Genomic DNA, 19,815 nt, shown 5'->3' with positions numbered 1-19,815 from the left:
GACGAAGTGGTTGTTGGTGTTTGCTTGATGTGGGAGGAGAATGCGTGGCCGGGCCCAGAGCATGCCATGACTTGCTCGTTGATGGCTACTTACTGGTAGGCGGATCGCAGCGCGGCCCGCGACGGCAGCCGCGACGCACCTTTCCCAACACGGCCTTGGGCCAGCGCCTCTCAGCTCGCATCGGCAACGCCACGCCCATTGTTGTCTTGTCCACGCATGCCCGATCCAACCGTAGAGGTTTCTCAGCTCTGTTCCCGGTGCTGTGGCGGCCCCGCGAGCAAGACAATACAGACGCAAGACGATTCATCTACTAGCCATGCGCGCAGGGGCTAGAACCCCAAGTGCGAGGAGCTACCTACTACCTTTGAAATGCATCGCCAGTGCCTTTCTCTTGTTATTCGCACTCCGCAATCCAGTTCTCCAGGGACCCTGGCGGGAATGGGGAACCCTTGCCGGCTCCGTGTGGGGGGTTCTCCCGCTGTGGAGGAATGTCATACTGCACTGAACTGTCTGGGCTGCTTGCGGCTGTCAAGGTCTCTCTCGTTGAGGATAAATCACATGTGCTTGTCAACGTCCTGCTTTCCAGACTGTCACAATCTCACGAGTCTACATCACCGAGGGCCAGTCAGGGCCAAGTCCCGGTACCCTCGGGGCACCTCTCCTTAAACGCCTGGTCCCTGAAAACAACCCGTATGTCTCACACCCTTTTGCCGGAGATATGCACCCATTGCTCCCGAGCAGCAGCCTGGCCGGAACTTTACCTGTCGGCTGGAATTTCAGCTCCTCGTGGAGAATGCATGGCTTTGGCAGCTGAATATGCGCGGCTATCCCGAATCTGGTTCTGGGTCCGCCCAAGAGTCTCGGAGCTGACACCCAGCACCGCGACAATAACCATGTTGATTGAACCAGCTATTGCATCACACACATTCAAACATTTCCCCCATTGGCCAAATATCCCACGAGCCCAATGTTTAACCACATCCGTGCATGCTCTGTACAATGGCTTGGCTCAAAGTTCGGCTGAACGCGAACGCCTCAGCATCGGCTGCAGCCCTGGTGGTGGTGGTGGTTGGAAGCCCCCACTACGCCTAGCCCAGGCTTATGTACTCCAGGACCAGTGCCAACTCTAATCCGCGCGAACTACTTAGTTATTGTCATCAGTGGATGGCATTGTCTTCTGGAGCATCGGAATTCCTCTGCCGAAGGAAGTCCATGGCTCTTCGTTTCCAGTAACAACCCCCGGGCCCTTTTCTACTCCACACAGCGAACAAGGCCGAGAGAAGCTGGCTCCAGCAATGCTCAGCCAAAAAATACAAACCAAGCTGAAGCGAGAAACCTCCCCTCCCGTCCTGGGCTGCTCCCTCTCCTCCTCTTCACACGCCTTTATCGCAGAGAACTAATGCCTTTTAATTTAATTCTTGTATGCGAACCCTTACCCCCCCCCCCCCTTCCGTTCGCGGAATCAGTAGAAACATGGGACGACCCTGTCTCCACCCAAAACACTGACTAGGACATGGATGATTCACCGTGGCAGTATGACCCAGCTAATTTGCCTCTTCGTCTTCTTCGTCTCCGTTTTTGTTTATTTCCGAATCAATGGAACCGTCAAGGTTGATTCATTTACAAACAAAGGCCGTGTGCAAACAAGACATGCATCATAAGATTAAGATGCATAGACTATCCATTTGATTGTTCGAGAGCTGGATAGCTCCAATTCCTTCAAACCCAGAAAAGCGCAGAGTACTGATATGCTACGCTCCAAAAAGAAAACAGTGAAAGAAAAAAGAGAACACTGTCTCAACCCATACGTGCTAGTTCCGCATACCGGCAACGTTGTAAAATTACATGACGACGCACTTTTCTTCCTTCCCACCAGGCTGTTGTCCCCCGACAGGTACCATGGCCGGATGTCTGCCCCTGCCAGCGGCGCCTGGGCTTGACGGCCCGGCCGCCGCCGCCACCGGCACTTGCCCAGAAACCCTGCGTGGCGTGGCCCCCGGGTGGCTGGGGTGACCTGCTGGTGGCGTGTAGGGTGTCGATTGCGAGGCCTGCTCGTACGTCGGCGGGGCTTCGTCCTCGGCCGAGTCAGCTGGTCGATGCGTGCGCGGCGGGACGAGGCTTCTAACTGGCGCCTGGGGCTGTGGCGTTGTCCGCGAGTTGCGGCCGTTGGATGAGGCGGTGGTGCCAGCAGCCGAGCCGGGGCCACGGACGGGTATGTTGACGCGGCTGTTGCCTCGCTGACGGGTGCCGTTGGACTGCTGTCCTGGTCTCGGCGGCTGTGGTGGTGCCCGACCTTGCTGCTCTATGAATTGTTCTGACAACTCGCTCTGTCGGCGCCGGCTGGCTTGCTCGTTGCGGTGCCGCTCGTCTTCCTCCTCTTGTAATTGTAAAGCAAGCGCCAAGTCGCGGTCTTCTTGCTCGGTCTGTGATGGTTGCTGCGCAGAGGCCTCGCTTCCGCTTCGCTGGCTGTTGCCGCCGCGTCGGCCCTGCACGGTCTGCCACTCCCCGCCCTGGCTGCTAGCGCCACTGCCTGATTGTTGCTGTGAGCCGCCCACGACACGGAAGTCTCCTGAGTAAAAGTCCGAGTTCTCTCCCCGTACATCTACGAGAGACTCCCATATGACTTCATCGTGCTTGTGATAGCCAGCGTCCGTCACCAGCGTCAGCAGCTCCTGCGTCTGCGGATGTCGGTACAGAGTAGCAAAGTGGTCGTTCCGGAAGAGAATGGCCACACCGCCGGGCTCAATGGACTTGGTGACAACATCCAAGCCCCATGGTGTAAGCTGCGTCGCCGTACTGGACAGCCACGCCTTTATTGTTAGGACATCCTGATATAGTTGCTGCTCCGGCTCGGTCAAGCCCTCCGCGGTTGTGCTGAGCTTGAATTCGAGCTCTTCCTCGCGAAACAGAAGATTCTGGACGTCGTCGTACGACGCAGTCTGGCGCTCGAAAGCGTCGTACACGGGATCGTCGCGTGGCGGTAGCCATCCGTGCAGCAGCGGAATCGAGAACGTCGCATACAGCGTCATGTCCTTGGTTTCCTCAAACGTGCCTGGAATCGACACGTCGCGCTCATGTGGATGCACATGAGATAATGACGTTCTCTTGTATTGCTTTGCGGCTTCAGGCGAGGGCAGAAATCTCGGGTTGACGTTCATGCCGGTCTGGAGACCGGTGAGGAAATCGTACAATTCTGTCATGTCGGGCAGATCTGCATCAGGATCTCGCCTGCCAGAGGACATGAGCTCGTCAATGACGGCCTCGAGGAGAAACGCGATGCTGACTTGCTCGCGGGACCGTAGCGTCTCCACGAGGTTTGACGTCGTCGAGGGTGGTGTTGTCAGGGTCAGAGCATTCACCAAAGCCACCAGCGGACATGGGCCATTAACGTTCTGCACAAGGATTGGCGATTTGCGGGTGTTCTGGATCTTGGCATCGTACCAGTTGATGTTCTTGATCTGGTACGTCTCCGATTTTGGAGGAGGTCGCGATGATCGCGTTTGCGACGGTGGTTGTACTTGCGGCGCAGTGTTCGTGCGAGGGGGGAGAACCGGCGGTGCAGGCTCTTCCGCCACGGGAGCAGCGGCGGGAAGCTGTGATGGTGATTTCGGCACGGGCTTGGCGGGCTCTTCTTGTGCGTCGTCGGCATCCATAAAGTTCTCCCAGGAGCTTTGCCGCGAAATCGAGACTGGCTCTCTCTGGGGCATTGCCTCATGATCTATCAGGTTCCAGCTTTCTCCACCAGGTTGGCCTGCTGCCACAGCCTGCTTGCCCTTGTTACCGGACGGCACGTCATCCCAGGCATGTTGATCGTCCGAAAGCTCGTTTTGCTCCGCGGTCGTTTTGGCGGGGAGTGGCGGGAGTGAAGCCTTGGGAAGAACTTCATCGGCCCATGGAGCGGAGTCACCGGTCTTTTGCATGGGGATGACAGTAGGCGTTGTCGACCTAGTGGGCTGCCCAGAGGCTGGACCAGCTCCCCAGACATTGTTCGCGGGCTCTTGATCGAGTGTAGGTGGAGGAGCGGTCGCATGATTCGATGCGATTCGATCGTCCAATTTGGCTGGCTGCCATGGGTTGGAGCTGTTTTCGGGCTCTTCGAGACGCATCTGCGAGAGTGCCGCCGTTGGAGGGGTGGTTGATGGCGGAGGTCTCGTTGGAACTGACAGCGACGCCGGGACGTCCTGGGGCGCCGCGCGATTGGGGGCAGGCTTCCTCTTGAATGGATTGGTCTCCTTCCTCGCCACGCCGGGCTGCAAAGCTCGAGGTACTTGAGAGGTTGTGTCAGCGGATTGCTTTGGTTTGCTCTGGGAGGTGCCGTCGCTCTGGTCCGGATCTCCCCACGGATTGATGTCGTCTTGGGCGAAGCCCGGGGTAGTTACGGGTACCACACCAGGCCGCAAGGGATCCGGCACAGGGCTTGCTATTGTCGATGTACTGTCAGCTCGCGCCTGGCTGTCCCAGACGGTAGAGTCGGAATCGGGACCTGAGCCTGGCCATGGCTGTGAGCTCTCCGCGTCACCAGTGGGGTTCTCTCGCCGAACCATGGCAGGCGATTCTGGAATCCTGTCGCAATCTCAACAATGGGAAACGCGGAAGCTGGCTGGGAATATGTCGAGGGAGAGGGCGCCTGGGGGTTATGTTCGAGGGTGGGCGTGGGTGTGATTCGAGGTTGTTGTGTAGTGTCTGCCCGTTGCCAAGATGCAGTCCGTTTGGGTTGAGCAAGCTGGAGGCACCTGGCGAGGTCTGGGAGGCTGCGTCATGCAGCGGGCCAGCAGTCGGGGTAGCTCAGATAAGAAGTGGGCTCGTGGGGAACCCTGGAGACAGGACCAGAATCCAACAGGTACAACACACAGGTCGAGGACTGGCGGATAAAGAGGAGGTCAAAGACAGCTGTCAGTACAGGCGGAGGCAAGGCAATTGTCAAGGGGATTGAGATGCCGGAACCGCGGGAACGGCAGGTAATAATGCAGAGCTGGATGGTTGGTTGGTCTTGTTGCTTGCCGCACCGCACCCGACATGCGGCTTGGCGGCCGTGGAGCGGAGCCGCTGCAGCACAAAACTGGGTGCCTGGAGGGAGCCCATCCACCTGCACCCATGGAGGCGACATTGGCTGTGGCGGTGCACCCCACGCAAGGCCTGCCCCAGAAGGGTGATTTGCCCTCTCCCGGCAAGTCGACGCCGGCGAACATGTACCTACTAAGTACGTAGGTAAAGCTACTTGTCAATGTGGCGGGTGTCCACGCGTGCAAGAAGCTCAGCAAAGTGCTGAACGCCATCAGGCAGCAGAATTACTGGCCTAGCACTCCTGCATGCAAGAGCCAGGGATGGACCCGCCGCTCAGCAGGTCACCGACTTTGGGATGCAGGCGAGAGATGAATGAATGTTGCCAGATCGCCGGTATCCGACAGGGCTCGTCTCGAGCACATCCAGAGTTACCATTCCTTCTGCAGGAATCAGTGGGATTTGACTATCAAGGAAGGCGAGTTACTAGATGTGCAAAGACAGAGAAATGCAACACGGCTCGGGCCCGCACTTGCTTGGCCACCAGCCTCAGCCACTCATGACGTAAGTACGCCACTGTGACCAAGTTACACCCAAGCGGTTTCCGTTCTCAAGGGCGTCCTTTCTGAGCCCCATCGAGCGAGTACTTCGGCACAACGCACCACCACGTTCCACGCCGCGAGGGACCGGTATGATGCTCCGAAGATCTCGAGTGGGGCCGAGGGCTCAAGGCAGCCCTTGGGAAGCTCTCCACCCAACGGCATTCACGGTCCAAGTAACAGCATCCTTCTCACAACCCTGCATTCTCTCGGTCTTGAGAGGCGGGCTTCCGGGATGGCTTGGAGGAGCGGACCGGCCTGGCCAGCTCATGTTAGCGCTATGCTGCGAAACTCCCCGACAAAGAAGAGTCTATAAAGCGGGCCCTCGCAGTTGACATCCAGTAACCCACAAGTCGGTCTATCGAACTGCTATGTGTTTCTTCGCACCCGCTGCTGTTGTATCTGTGCCATGGGTATGGCTGGTGTGATGTGGCATGCCCAACTCAGTCACTGTAACGGATGGATCCAAAGGGACAGCCGGGCGGCCAAGACGTCCTTCGCAAGGTTTTGAAGATCCAATGGCTCACAGAGCAGCTACGTGATGTCACGTGGTCAGTTTCTAATGGGAGTGCGTCTTGGAGCTGCCTCGTCCGTCCCGTTGTCTGCCAACGGAGGGATGTGCGTCACAGTCCCAGGTCATGCCGTAATTCCAGAATAATACGGCCGACAGTCCGATGCAGAAATGATTGCCCAGATTCCATGTACCTAGTGCACAGCCTTGAACTCGATACTGATTGTCGGGGGCATTTTTTGAGCATGGCTGGACATGCATATCTGGTGCTGAGCGGACCGCCGTCCTGGGAAGTTGGTGGTTGTCGTCCGAGCGCCTTCCTTCCGGGACATTGCGTGAGATCTCCACTCCCCACAAATTAGAGCGAGCGAGCACAGACCCGCTCCCGGCTCCAACGTCATAAGCAGGATGACGCCCTCTCCTCTACGTGTCTTTGTCTGACTGCTGCATTGTCTGTCTTCGGCTGCCACTGATTACACTCATTGTTGTGTTTTTGCATCTTGCCCATTGTTGGAAGCGTCTCCAGCGCACGACATTAGCTGTGTCGCCCAGCTTCAAAACGCCCAAACACGCGAAAACTCACCCACCCCTTGCTTCAGCTTGTGAGCCCACTCGCTGCCCGCCATGGCGATCGTGCAGAACTGGCTTCCTCCCAGCGAGGATAACTACAACTTTATCATGTTCTGGTGGAGCCTCTTCCCGCTGGTGAGCCTGCTCCCCCTGGACTCGACTTGACTTAACCTGTTCCCTGTTACTGACTTTTCTCGTCACGCGCCGCCAGTTTGGCTCCCTCCAATGGGTCGTCTCCTTTGACGGCATGGGCAAGGGCTCGATCGCCAAGAGCATGTTCAACATCCCCGGCAAGCTCGCGTGGCTGACGATGGAGGTCCCGGGCGCCACGGTTCTGCTCTACACCATCAGGGCGCTCACCGCCGCCCGCGGCGCCAGCCCCGAGGACCTGCCCTGGCAGAACAAGGTCCTCGCGGGGCTCTTTGTCACGCACTACGCGTACCGCGCCATCATCTACCCGCTCGTCGCGCCCAGCATGTCCGACATCCACGTCTTTGTCTGGCTGAGCGCCGCCTCCTTCCAGGTCTGCAACGGCACCTGCATCGGCGCCTGGCTCGCCGCCTACGGCCCGACCACGCAGGCCGAGTGGGCCGCCTCGGGCTTCTCCACGGCCCGCTTCGCCGCCGGCCTGCTCCTCTTCTCGGCGGGCCTCGCCGCAAACTACTTCTCCGACGAGGAGCTCCGCGAGATCCGCCGCTCCGAGCAGCGCCGCCAGGAGCGCCTCAAGAAGAGCCAGGGCGGCAAGGGCGGCGGCACCATCCACCGCCACTACGAGCTCCCCAACAACGGCCTGTTCCGCTACATCCTCTACCCGCACTACTTCTTCGAGTGGGTCGAGTGGCTCGGCTACTGGGTCGCGGGCGGGTTCGCGTTCGCCCCGGCCAGGGCCTTCCTGCTCAACGAGATCTTCTCGATGCTGCCCCGCGCGGTCAAGGGCGGGGAGTGGTATCGCCAGAAGTTTGGCGCGGAAAAGGTCAACAAGAAGTGGATCATCATCCCGGGGATTTACTGAGGAGGCTGAGGTGGCCTCTTTGTGGGGGAAAGGAGGGGGAAAAGGGGGAAGGGGGGTGCTTTGGGGGTTAGGCAGAGGAGCGGCGCCTTCGTTGCCCGGGTCGCAGTTGATTTTCGAATCGCGCCGACGCCTTCAAAGGTAATGGAAATCAAAACCTGGACTGTCTGCACAAGCAAGTCGCGCGAGACCAGGCCACCTAGATACATTACGCTCGGCATATACAGTACCAACAAAAGTCTTGATCAACCTCACCAGTCGCGGTATCTTACTGGAGATCGGCAGATCTCCTAGTTTTGATCGCTGTGGCTTGTTCGAACGCATCTCGTGACCTTATTGACATCGGCTAACACCCAAGTGCTTGAATATTCCTTCCTTGGGGACTGTCCGTGTCATTATATCTGCTGTCTTGGGCTCGAGCCTTCGAGGCCCCGCCTATCGGCCGACTTACCGTCTTCAATCATGGTTTTCACTGCGCAGCGCGGATGGGGCTAGGACCGTGCAGAATCCGCGTGGGAAAGCACAGCTGGGGTCAAAGGAAACGCGTGGTCGTATCTCTCACCCAGGTAAGGGGGGGCTTTCCAGTAGACCTGTCGAGGAGCCGCGCCGAGTATATCAAGGCATCATTTGCGTGCGACATTGCCTGAAGTGGCAAATGGAGCCCTGCCTACCCAGAACGCTCTAGCAGGGAGCAGTAATGGAGAGTTTGCGATGTTGAGGCGGTGGACAACCGCGAGCTGGACATACGAGGGCAAAGAGGACGCAGAATGTGAATGTAGGACCCCCCCAACATTTAAAGCGTGCCGAGCTGCAGTAGTGGCGTTGTGATTAGATGCCAGCCACCTTTGCCCTCGCGTTTGATATCAACATTTTGGGACAAGGTAACCTTGATGCTCGTGCCAGGGCAGGTGATCCAAGGCCTCAGCTAGGCCAGTCATGAGCATGCTGAAAAATGATGCTCAAGCCCAAATCATGCCGTGTCTCCAAACTGGCCTGGCGGCTGCAGTTGGGATAAGAATCTCGCGTATGACTGCTTCATTCAGGACGGTCGCTTTCGTTGAGCTCGGAGCTTTGACACGCATCCATGGAAAGTTGCGGGTAGGGCCGAGGTGTGCTAGGCGTCTTTTCGGCGGCATTCAGCATGCTATCGCTCCGAGCCAGGACATAGCGAGCTTGGCGTGAGCCATCCACGCCGGCGAACTGAGACGCTACTCTCGAAGACCCTGACATACGCTACGTAGATCACGGTCGACGTGTCTGGTGGCTTGGCACCATTCTGACAGAGATTACAGTCGTTGGAATTATTGGTCCACCTGGGCGATGGAGACGGAACGAATCATGAATACTCCCCTGCTCTGCCCGGGGACAGGAGGGACTTTCCCAAAACAATGCCAGTGACGAGCGATCGGGCTTGCGATTTCTTCCCACCCCAAGATGTGCCATGACAAGCTGACAGAGCGGCAGTCAGCCTGTCGCTCCGACAAGTCTTGGGGCCAAGCAAGGGGCCCCTGAACCCAGACATCAAGAACCGGAGCTACCCGTCACTAGGAATGCGGCAACACACACACACACACACACACACACATACACCTCTCTAAACGACGCAGCCGAAAAGACTGCCATGGCAGGAGCACAACATAAGTCGTTTCAACGGCGGCTTGGTATCGTCAATGTCACCGAGCATCTGTCCGATCTATTGAGAGCTTATTTTCCCGGTTGGGGGGGGCTGAAAGCCAATGCGGCGTTGCTGTGGTGAGACATGGACATCTGCACCAGCGTGCTTCCCTGTGAGATGTCGGCAATGGCATATCTGGGTTAATTTTCGATCAAGGAATGGCAAGCCATCATGGAAGAGAAACGCCGTAACGAGCACACGCGTGATCTGTGCCTCTAGCTGGATGGGCAGTAGCCTCGAGGCTGCTCAAAGTAGAGTTTAGATCGAGTTAGCGCGAGGAATAGCTTGTTTCCACTTTGAGGAGTAAAGGAGCAGATTGCCCTGGGCGTTTCGACCGACAGCTCTTTAGTGCCATATTCCTTGCATCTGTGCCCAGAGCCATTCATTCCCTTTCGGTGCTCGAGGCTTGGCTGACGCGGCGGAGGGACAAGCATGGGGGCGCTCAGCCAGGTGGGCGAGCAGGGGTCAGGAGTCATGAGGAGGAGGCTCAAACGCAGGGCCCGAGCAATTCAGCGGCCGGCGAGATGTTTGTTGGTGGTGGTGCTTTTGAAAAACGCCTCTTGCAAGCCACTCGGCGAAATCCACTGTGGCATGGACCTTGAGCATTGGTGTATGTGCCGCGGTGGATATGCGGTGCAGGCAAGGCTGAAGTCTAGAACGGATGGGAAAGCAGCAATGCCATGAATTCAGTAGTTGTTTTCCAGCTCTGATGAGGCTGGGCTGGGGTAAGTTCCGCGTTCGCTTGCGAATGACCCCAGAAGAGCGGCGGCCGCCCCGAGGAGAGGGAAGGGCAGCGGCTTCATTGGAGGGGAAACAAAGACAAGAAGCCACCAAAGGAGCCGGCGGGGAACAGGCTAGAACGAGGAGCAGAGGTGGTGTTGGAGCGAATCGGCTGCCAAGGCCATTTGGTGGCGAGAGAAGGAGGCAGAGAAGAACCTTGGAAGACTAGCAGGAGGACGAGGACGGACAGGGACACGGTGGGCAGCAGTGGAGGAAGCAGGAGCTAGAAGGGACGGGGCCCCTTGGGGAATGGGGGAAGGCACGCCAAGGCGGGCGGGCTCGGTGCAATTGTGGGAGCAGCGACCCATCCTCCGCCAGCTGCTGATTCGCCATCCCCGCATCGTCTCGGGTGGGCCGTTCCCACACTGCAAGTGTTGGGGTAGGAATCACTCCAGCATGACGGCCTCGACCGCTGTGCGGGCCTCACTCATCACAATGGCGCGATGCGGACGGGTGGATGAGATGAGGGTGGTGGTGGTGGACAACATGGCATGGCATGGCATGGATCAGTAGACTGCAGCAGGTATGGCATGTATGGAACCAGCGGGTGTTTCTGCGAAAGGCTCCTCCCATCTCCAACAGCCTCCTCAGCTGGTCTCACCAAACCATACCAAAAAATCCCCAAGTAGTGGTCTTTTTCTCCTCATGGCATCTCCTCACCTTGGGTATTTACGCCCGTGGCACTGAGGGGAACCGTCGGGTGATTTCTTGAAGGGGAAATCACCCGGCGGGCGAATGGGCCAGCGCGAGGGGAATCAGGGCAGAATGAATGAATGGCTGGCGACCTTGGTTGGGTAGTGGTGGTGGTGGTGGTGGTGGTGGTCCCGGCACTTGACCAAGTGGCGCCGCAGTGGGGCTCCCAGGAATTCCCCATGGAGATGGCATCATGGAGAAAACATGGAGGGGGGGCCATGCCCTGCACCGAAACGGGGCCTTGGTCTGGGTTTCGATTCGCGGCGGGTCTTTTCTTTCCCTCGGTCAGAGCTTATGTCGGAGTAGACTGGCCCCGAGCAAATCACACTGGACTGTCAAGGCGGGTTAGTTAGTACAAGGTTTGTGTATGCGCTCGAGGCACGCGAGTACCACCACACGTGCCAGGCCACACCACCATCGACTACGCCGATCTCATGCCCGCCAGCTAGAGGTGTATATAAGTCTTTGGTCATCCCCCCCGCCTCCTCCTCGTGCTCACAAGCCTCTCCGTGCCACCCGCGCCTTGCACGACATCTCATCGTTGCGAGAAGACTTCCTTGGGCCTCGACGCATCTTCAGAGTCCACTTCTCTCTCCCCCCCCCCTCTCTCTCTTTCCCAGATCTGCCACCATGGGTTTCAAGGAGTTTGTCAAGCGGCGGTCGCTAAAGGCCCGAGACGACCAGCGGACCAAGGCTGCCGAGCTCACCCTCCGCCAGTCCGTCTATCCCATCGCTCTCGTCACCGTCCTCTTCTTCCTCTGGGGTTTCTCATACGGCCTGCTCGACACCCTCAACAAGCACTTCCAGAACGCTCTCGGCATCGAGAAGTCGCGTTCCGCTGGTCTCCAGGCCGCCTACTTTGGGTGAGTTGAAACCGCACACAACAAAGAATTGATCGATTGGTGTCATTTCGTCCACGCAGCAAGCTAACAATCATGTGCTCCGTCTAGCGCCTACCCTCTCGCCTCTCTCGGACACGCCAACTGGATCCTGCGTCACTATGGCTACCGTGCCACCTTCATCTGGGGTCTCTTCCTTTACTGTACGTTTCCGTCGGGATTCGAACGACCCTCCACAAATGGCGATTTTGTTTCTGGTACTGACAAGTTTTTGTCCTAATAGGTGTTGGTGCCCTCGTCGCCTGGCCCTGCATTGAGGCTCACTCCTTCGCTGGGTTCTGTGTTGCCATCTTCATCATTGGTAACGGTCTGGGTTCGCTTGAGACCGCTGCCAACCCATACATCACCGGTAAGGCCTTCCCCACGCAGGAAAAAAACAAAAACCTCCAAACAACCATCAGGAAAGCTGACCATTTTCCCTTAACACAGTCTGTGGTCCTCCCCGCTACTCCGAGATGCGCATCAACCTGTCCCAGGCGTTCAACGGCATCGGCACGATCCTGGCCCCCCTGATTGGCTCGTACGCCTTCTTCGGCCTCGAGGACGAGAACGCGGCCATGGCCAACGTCAAGTGGGTGTACATTGCCATTGCGGCCTTCGTCCTGATGCTCGCCGTGCTCTTCTTCCTCAGCGACATCCCCGAGATCACCGACGCCGACATGGCGTACCAGGCCGCCGAGACGCACGCCGGGTCCGGCGACAAGCCCTTCCGCAAGCAGTACCGCCTGTTCCACGCCGCGTTCGCCCAGTTCTGCTACACGGGCGCGCAGGTCGCCATCGCCTCCTTCTTCATCAACTACGTCGACTCGACGCGCCCGGAGTCTGGAGACGTCATGGCCTCGCAGCTGTTCGCCGGCGCGCAGGGCGCCTTCGCGCTGGGCCGGTTCGTCGGTGTGATCCTCATGAAGTTTGTCAAGCCCCGCATCGTCTTCCTCGTCTTCCTCTCCAGCTGCGTCATCTTCCTCGCCCCGGCCATCACCCAGGGCCACAACGTCGGCATCTCGATGCTCTACATTGTCCTCTTCTTCGAGTCCATCTGCTTCCCCACCATTGTTGCCCTCGGCATGCGCGGCCTCGGCCGCCACTCGAAGCGCGGCTCCGGCTTCATCGTCGGCGGTGTCCTCGGCGGCGCCGTCGTCCCTCCCTTGACCGGTGTCGTCGCCGACCACAAGGGCACGGGTATGGCCATGGTCATCCCCCTCATCTTCTTCGTCATGGCCTCGACCTACTCGTTCGCCGTCAACTTTGTCCCCGCCTACCGCAATAACACCGACGCCTTCACCGAGACCGAGATTGGCATTGGCGCGTCGGCCGACGCCGCGGTCGTCGAGATCGAGAAGGGCGAGGTCGCCGCCGTGGGCACCGACTCGCACCACGAGGCCAAGCACTACCAGTAGAGACTGAAAGAGATATATGAATAATTGGTGGGGGCCTTTTTGGTGGGAAGCATGTTGGTTGTAGGCATCATTGTGTATTGAACATCGGCATCAACAACCTTGCTGCAATGACAACGTTGCAGTTGCATTCAGTGGCATGCAGAAGATTCACCGTCCGGAGGCGTCATGGCATGAGCTATAGACGAAATAGCATATATCGAAATTCACGAGACATGAATAATCTTACGCGCTTTGTGAATGCAACAATGAAGGTTTAGTGATTGTTCGAGCTTCCCCTCTTGCCTCGATGTGTGGAGACAAGGTTATATGCAAGTCTAGTATATGCTGGGCTAACATGGTCGCTGCGAAGCGATCTTATGACTCACTCTATGCAAGAATATATTTTTGCCCCTCTCGATACACCGGAGAGGGTTTGCTGAAGAGTTGGCAGCAAGCAGCACGCCTGGTTGGTCTATCTCGATCGAGTAAGTTGAGCCAAAGCGAAACGGAGCTGAGGGGAGGTGGGCGGGGAGCCACTGGGTGAAGGAAATTGCCGGAAGGGAATATACGTTCATCCTCATCCTTCATGCCTGGGCATGCTTCTCGGCACAAGCATTCACCATCGTGAATGCCCGCAGTACTGCTGCCTTCTGCTCCGGCGTTGTCCAATCCAGAGATCTTCCTTCACATGTTCCCGCTTGGACTTCGGCCTCGGATGCCCAGACGTAATCCTCATGCTCATTCGGGTCAAGCGTGACCTGAGGCCGATCGTTTGTGGGCGCCTCCCTGGTGCCGTTCGTTCTGTGGATCGGATCGGAGGGACTGTGGTTGTTGTCGAGAATGTGCGTCTCGTCATTCGCACCTGTTAGGGAGTGCTCTTCATCGCCACGTTCGAGGGTTGTAATATTGTAGTCCAACTTGGCTGTGCCAGTAGAATCCACAGCCGCGACCGACGCAACAGCTTCAACCAGAAACGTCATTTTGCGCCAGACCTTGTCATGGTCGATCCATTCGTGATCATCCTCGACGATGTCAAGCACCTTCGCAATCTGTAGCCCTGCCTCCTCTTGTAGCTCGCGAGCGGCTGCGCCGACGATGCTCTGGTCGTCCTCGTCGCACGACCCTCCGGGCACCTCCCATCGCGAGCCCATGTAGTCATGGCTGCTGCGTTGCATGAGCAGCACTTTTGTGGTTCCAGATATGTTGTGCATGACGATGGTGCCGGCGACTACTCTGTGAACCCTGCCATGACTTTGCCGGATGAAGTCTGCTGGTGACACCAAATACTGTTCCATGTGCGACGGAAATGGGAACTGAAATGAATGCAATGGCGCGGGGGCAATGTGACCGGTCTCCATCATCTCTGGGTTTGTGGGCTGGGAGCTATGCAGCATCGCATGCTTGCCATATGCATCGGAATAGTGACCGCGAGGACGCCCGATGGCAGGGCTAAGGACAAGGCCGGTTGTAGCCATTGCTTTGTAGGTCTGCGTTATGGGCAGTGCCAGTCGAGTAAGGGTACACAATCGGAGCTCAGAATAGTGAATAGTTAGGTTCGTTGATTTGTTGTCATATACATTGTCTCAGAGGACAGGAAGAATTTAATGGCCGAATGGGCCAGACTTCAGCCAAAATACAATATCAACCCGAGCCGTGCAAGGGTACGGTTGCCGATGTGACTTCGGCTGACATTTTGTGTGGAAATGAGCCGAAAAGTGCTGCCTCCCTGCCTGCATGCCCGAGGCAACGGCCCGCTGTTCTTTGTCGAGTTGCGGTGAATGCGACGCAGCCTGCAGGTAATCAGGTTTGGCAGACAAGACCATTTTTCATCATACGACAAATACTTCTAATCACCCCTCGGTCACGCCAGGTCAGACATTGCCCATTGGCGAGACCCAGCACTTTGTCAGCAACTGCAGGTGCCGCCCTCCACCCAGGGACATATTGATGATCCCAGCATGTAATGACAATGCATGGACAGGAGAACAACTTGATGCTGGACGAGCTGTAACCATCAGCGAGCTCGGCGAGTAGGGTCTTTTGTGGATGCAACGGCTGATGTGCATCTGCATGAGGCCGATTCTGTACATGCTCGATCGCAGGAAGCCAGGGTCATTCTCCTCATCCGGAAGTCGTCCGTGCTTTCCGATTTGCTGTGGATTCTTGGCTGCCTATTGCTTTTCTTGCTTGCCCTATGAGTTCGGGTCCTGGTTGGGCTGTACCCCGTAACAACCCTCGCCTGCTGACCCTTGGCCGCGGCAGCTACCGTGTTGTCGTCATGTTCAGCGCTGAAACATGCCTACAGACATCAACACTCGCGAATGGCTCTGCTTGCAGGGGTTTGTTGGCTTACCGGTGGGACGGTTAGCCCGTCCTAAACGGGTGCTTGCGTTCAACTGTCCCTGTCAATGGCCTGACTCATCTTCTCCGTGCAATCATGATGATGACATGCTATGGTCGAACGCAGCCCGACTCGGGCAACATCAGAAATGGGTTGCTCTGTTGCGCTGAAGCGAGGGACGCCCCTGCTCAAGGTTGCTGAAGCTGAAAAGCAAGCATGGCAACGTCTCCCTTGGGCGTGCACTTCATTGTGAGGTGTCGTATTCGGTATACATCGAGCTCCAGGCTGCCCAGTCGGGCCAGTCCTGTGCTTGTCGTTACCATCGGAGTTCCAGCACAACATCGGCAATGAGTCACAAGGTGCCATTGAGCTAGTCTTTCCAGTGGGCGGAAGCCTGGCGATGCTGGAGAGCATAGTAGCTGAAGCAGGCAGACACGCTGCGCGGCGGAATTGAGACATTCGGCGAATGGCCAGGTCTAGACGACGCACGCCTAGCACGGAAGTCGAATCTTCCGAGAGGGCTCATTTCAGACGTCGTCGATTGCGGCAAGTTGCTCATGGCCAATGGATCGCGGAGGCATTGGCGCTTGGGGGCAATTGGTGCACAAGATGAGATTTCCGATGGCGGTCTGTCAGCGTTCAGCCACGGAGAATGAGCATCTACACCATCGGACAATATTGAGACAAGCCACCTGCGCTGCAGGATTCAGCCGTCGGCAACGATATCGAGCACGGGACAATAGGTAGGATGGAAAGAGGCGGCTTTGAACAAGGATGATGCATCGGAAAGCGTTCCGATTGTCTTTTGAGGGATGTTGCCAAGCATGGCGACAACACTGCAAGCCGGCGGCGCTCCTGATGTCTCGCAAAATGGTGCAAGTGTGGCGTGGATGAGAATGGCGGTGCGCGTCAGGATTGACCAACAAGTGCTTGGGCCGGCCTGGAACTTGACGATGGCTGGGTGAGGATACAGATCGGGGCTGCCTGGATGGAGTGCGGATGCGAGGATGTTAGGCGCTTGTCTGTGCAGGCAAGGAAGGCGCCTGCCTGGGCTGTCTGGACATCTGTGCCTTCCGTGCGCTTGCACGAAGGCATTGGGCCAGCCGGCTGATGGAGACCCATTAAGTCAGAGGACAGTTTGCCGAGAAGCCACAACACCACCGTCGGCACGATCATGAAATGCCCCGCGGACGCAGAGGCTTTCTCAGGACGACAGCACAGCACGGACGGCTCAACAAACCGGGCGGGGGCTCATTGATTGTGCGCCGTTCTATCAAGACCACTCGTGGCCCCATAAACTGTCACTTTCTGCCGTTGAAGATTGATACCTGGGGCTCTCCCCGGGCGAGCAGCGGACAGCGCGTTCGGCAACTTTTATGCTTGCCGCACCCCATGGGGAATGTGGCAGGGTCTGTCCTGGGGCCAGCACGTGGGCAGCATCGCGGCGTGCATGCAGTAAACCATTTGAGACTGGCGTGTGTCCAGTTGGGATGATCTCGTCGTGTCCATGGAGATGTCGGCCGGCAATGTGACAAGTTTTCCAGTCTCGGTTGCCAGCCTTCCTTGCTTGACAGACTCCTTTGTGCTTGCGGCACCTACCTGCCGGGAGAGTGCTGTCTGGCCGTTCAAGGGTGCTGTGGCCGGGATGCTGACTCGCCCACGGGCGTGCAAGATATCGCGTATCTGCTTATCGGCTGCTGATCTTGGGCTGGGGACTGATCACCAGGAGGGCCGTGCCCGCGCACCAGCTCCGGCAACTCCACGACTTGCCGGATAGCGCGTGCAGCTACACCTGCAGTACCTAGGTAGCTGAGCAGCGCTGGGCCGGCGAGCCCAGGAAGTCCGGGGGTCCACCGGCCGGCGGTGACGTCCCTACGCAGCATCAACACTAATTACTCCACACCCGCTGGCCCTCCACGCGGCGCCGTCGATAACACACAAACCGTCACGGCTTGGCCTGCCTGCCGGGCACCACCACAATCGCCGCAGCCTTGCACTTCTGCTCTTCTACTCCAACATGGCGCCCATTGCTGCCATTGCTCGACCGCAGACCACTCCTCCGGCTACTTAAGACAGCCTCAAGGTCCCCACGTTGTGTCTCCACCGACACGGCGCGCTTCTGTGACCACACACAACACCGCCTCTTGAACCCAGACCTCTTGGATTAGCTCGTGGTTGCCACTGCCCTTTCCGTCGCTCAGAGAATTGACGGCATCGCTCCAATATGGCTATCGCGAAGAACGATGACGTCGACTTTGCCAATGGCACCACCGACGACCTCAAGAAGGCCGAGCAAGGTCCCACGGCAGCCACCGGCGACAACACCGACATAATCATCGACGAGGCCGCGGAAAAGGCACTCATTCGCAAGCTCGATCGTTGGATCATCCCTCCTGTCATGCTACTGTATCTCTTCTCCTTCCTTGACCGCGTCAATATCGGCAATGCGCGCATCTACCACATGGAGTCGGATCTCGGCCTCGAAGGCAACCAATATCAGCTCGCCGTTTCCGTCCTGTTTGTGACTTACATCTTGTCGGAGCTTCCGAGTAATCTCGTAATCAAGAAGTTTACTCCGTCGCGTTGGCTCGCCTTCATCACCGTAGCCTGGGGGCTGGTAGCTACCATGACCGGTCTCGTGCAGAATTTCGCTGGTCTGGTGGCATGCCGAATCATCCTTGGCGCACTCGAAGGAGGCCTGTTTCCCGGCCTTGCCATCTACCTGACCATGTTCTACACAAAACGCGAATACGGACTGCGAATCGGCTATCTCTTCGTGTCGGCGGCCATCGCCGGCTCCATGGGCGGCCTGCTGGCCTACGCGATCGGCTTCATGGAAGGTGTGGCCGGCATGAATGGCTGGCGCTGGATCATGATCATTGAGGGCATCCCGACCGTCTTCCTCGGCGTGGCTATCTGGTGGTGGCTGGCCGACGACCCGGACTCGGCACACTACCTGACCCCCGAGGAGCGGCTGCTGATTGAAGCGCGCATGCTCCGGCAGATTGGCCGCACCAAGAACGGCGACCTGATGCACAAGGCCGACGTGTACGCGGGGCTCAAGGACATCAAGATCTGGCTCTTCTGCGTGGGCCAGTTTGGCGGCGACATCATCCTGTACGGCTACTCGACCTTCCTGCCCACCATCATCCGCGGCCTCGGCAATTGGTCCAACGCGCAGGTCCAGGCCCTCACCATCCCCTGCTACGCCCTCGGCGCCGTCACCTACCTCGTCGTCGCCTGGCTGTCGGACCGCACCCAGAAGCGCGCCGTCTTCGTCATCACCTTCGGCCTCGTGTGCACCCTCGGCTACGCCATCCTCGTCAGCCCCGCTCCGGGCAACGTCAAGTACTTTGGCTGCTTCCTCGCCGCCATGGGCTTGTACGTGGTCGTGGGCATTCCCCTTGCCTGGCTGCCGAGCAACAACCCGCGCTACGGCAAGCGCACCGTCGCCACAGGGCTGCAGCTGACAATTGGCAACTCGGCCGGCGTGCCTGCTCCATTCGTAAGTCTTTGTGTGCCCAAACTATTCTCGGTTGCTTTTCGCCCAAGTTCTCCCCGAATACCCCCCTTGTTCGGTTTCCTTCCGAGCCCAGCAGCAGCTGACATGACCTCACAACAGCTCTATCAGACCATCGACGCGCCTCAGTTCATCAAGGGCCACGCCGTGTCCATGGCATTTGTCGCGACCTCGACCCTCATCTACATCGCCTTCTGGCTGTATTTTAAGCGCCAGAACGCGCAGCGCGACGCGGGCAAGGTCGATAAGCGCGTGCTGGGCCTGTCCGAGGCCGAGGTTGAGGAGCTTGGCGAGTACAACCCGCGCTTCCGGTATACTTATTGAGTGTCTTTGTGCTTTTCTCTTGGGGGTTGTCTGCACAGGGGTGTCTTGAGGAGCATGTTGAATGCTACGAGGGGAGTCTAGCGTCCGTGGGTGCTGGATTTGGAGATAGGACAGACCGCGAGCAGGAAGGCAGACACGTCACATGTAATCGATTCTTGTGAAGCAAGATCATTGGTAGTATGTCAGTCGTGCTTTCATTGTGCTATGTCTCGCATAGTCATGGTTTGGTCTCTAAGGCGCAGGTGCAAGGGCACCTGCTTGTTAAGCATTCTCTAGTGAGAGAGGACTAAAAGGACGGGATGACATCTCAATCACTTTTTATTGCCCTTGAGACTCTCCAGCAGTGTGATGCTCGTATATCCCGAGACGCAAATGAGAATTGGTCATACCGCAAGATATTGATATGATCCACAATGTGAAGGCGAGGTCGAATTTCAACAAATACCAAACACTGACATGCTTGAGAAACCCCATGCCTATCTAGGTACTCGGCAGCCTCTTCTGTGTTGGTCACAGA

The 19,815-nt window shown here is 57.6% G+C and overlaps 5 protein-coding genes across 5 annotated transcripts; 3 read left to right on the top strand and 2 right to left on the bottom strand.

The window, feature by feature from the left end:
• Positions 1-1,482: 1,482 nt before the first annotated feature.
• B0I36DRAFT_309595 (uncharacterized protein) lies at positions 1,483-4,920 on the bottom strand. The gene has a single exon (XM_046152155.1). The coding sequence runs from the start codon at positions 4,542-4,544 to the stop codon at positions 1,842-1,844; it is 2,703 nt and encodes a 900-aa protein (XP_046017967.1). The 5' UTR covers positions 4,545-4,920; the 3' UTR covers positions 1,483-1,841.
• A 1,603-nt stretch (positions 4,921-6,523) lies between these two features.
• B0I36DRAFT_379003 (3-oxo-5-alpha-steroid 4-dehydrogenase-domain-containing protein) lies at positions 6,524-7,732 on the top strand. Its single transcript, XM_046160746.1, has 2 exons — positions 6,524-6,816; positions 6,893-7,732. The coding sequence occupies exons 1-2, from the start codon at positions 6,736-6,738 to the stop codon at positions 7,691-7,693; spliced, it is 882 nt and encodes a 293-aa protein (XP_046017966.1). The 5' UTR covers positions 6,524-6,735; the 3' UTR covers positions 7,694-7,732.
• A 3,422-nt stretch (positions 7,733-11,154) lies between these two features.
• On the top strand, positions 11,155-13,346 carry B0I36DRAFT_309590 (major facilitator superfamily domain-containing protein). The gene is made up of 4 exons (XM_046152154.1): positions 11,155-11,701; positions 11,789-11,880; positions 11,961-12,086; positions 12,167-13,346. Exons 1-4 carry the CDS (start codon positions 11,469-11,471, stop codon positions 13,132-13,134), a joined length of 1,419 nt encoding a protein of 472 aa, XP_046017965.1. The 5' UTR covers positions 11,155-11,468; the 3' UTR covers positions 13,135-13,346.
• A 3-nt stretch (positions 13,347-13,349) lies between these two features.
• B0I36DRAFT_309588 (NUDIX hydrolase domain-like protein) lies at positions 13,350-14,753 on the bottom strand. The gene has a single exon (XM_046152153.1). It carries the CDS (start codon positions 14,586-14,588, stop codon positions 13,698-13,700), a length of 891 nt encoding a protein of 296 aa, XP_046017964.1. The 5' UTR covers positions 14,589-14,753; the 3' UTR covers positions 13,350-13,697.
• Positions 14,754-17,678: 2,925 nt separating this feature from the next.
• Positions 17,679-19,298, top strand: B0I36DRAFT_370843 (major facilitator superfamily domain-containing protein; the record flags this gene model as incomplete). The annotated part of the gene is given in 3 exon segments (XM_046159954.1): positions 17,679-17,751; positions 17,764-18,959; positions 19,077-19,298. 3 exon segments carry the CDS (start codon positions 17,679-17,681, stop codon positions 19,296-19,298), a joined length of 1,491 nt encoding a protein of 496 aa, XP_046017963.1.
• Between the last annotated feature and the right edge of the window lie 517 nt (positions 19,299-19,815).

This window comes from Microdochium trichocladiopsis (assembly GCF_020744255.1).
Source record: "Microdochium trichocladiopsis strain MPI-CAGE-CH-0230 chromosome Unknown B0I36scaffold_1, whole genome shotgun sequence".
NCBI lineage: Eukaryota > Fungi > Ascomycota > Sordariomycetes > Xylariales > Microdochiaceae > Microdochium > Microdochium trichocladiopsis.
This window is presented reverse-complemented; position numbering and strand designations above follow the sequence as displayed.

Bases quoted from the DNA above. Each gene is read 5' to 3' on its own strand.
- B0I36DRAFT_309595 (XM_046152155.1), bottom strand. From the start codon at position 4,544: ATGGTTCGGCGAGAGAACCCCACTGGTGACGCGGAGAGCTCACAGCCA.
- B0I36DRAFT_379003 (XM_046160746.1), top strand. From the start codon at position 6,736: ATGGCGATCGTGCAGAACTGGCTTCCTCCCAGCGAGGATAACTACAAC. The intron at 6,817-6,892 runs GTGAGCCTGCTC...ACGCGCCGCCAG, and splicing joins GGTGGAGCCTCTTCCCGCTG to TTTGGCTCCCTCCAATGGGT.
- B0I36DRAFT_309590 (XM_046152154.1), top strand. From the start codon at position 11,469: ATGGGTTTCAAGGAGTTTGTCAAGCGGCGGTCGCTAAAGGCCCGAGAC. The intron at 11,702-11,788 runs GTGAGTTGAAAC...TGCTCCGTCTAG, and splicing joins CTCCAGGCCGCCTACTTTGG to CGCCTACCCTCTCGCCTCTC. The intron at 11,881-11,960 runs GTACGTTTCCGT...TTGTCCTAATAG, and splicing joins CTGGGGTCTCTTCCTTTACT to GTGTTGGTGCCCTCGTCGCC.
- B0I36DRAFT_309588 (XM_046152153.1), bottom strand. From the start codon at position 14,588: ATGGCTACAACCGGCCTTGTCCTTAGCCCTGCCATCGGGCGTCCTCGC.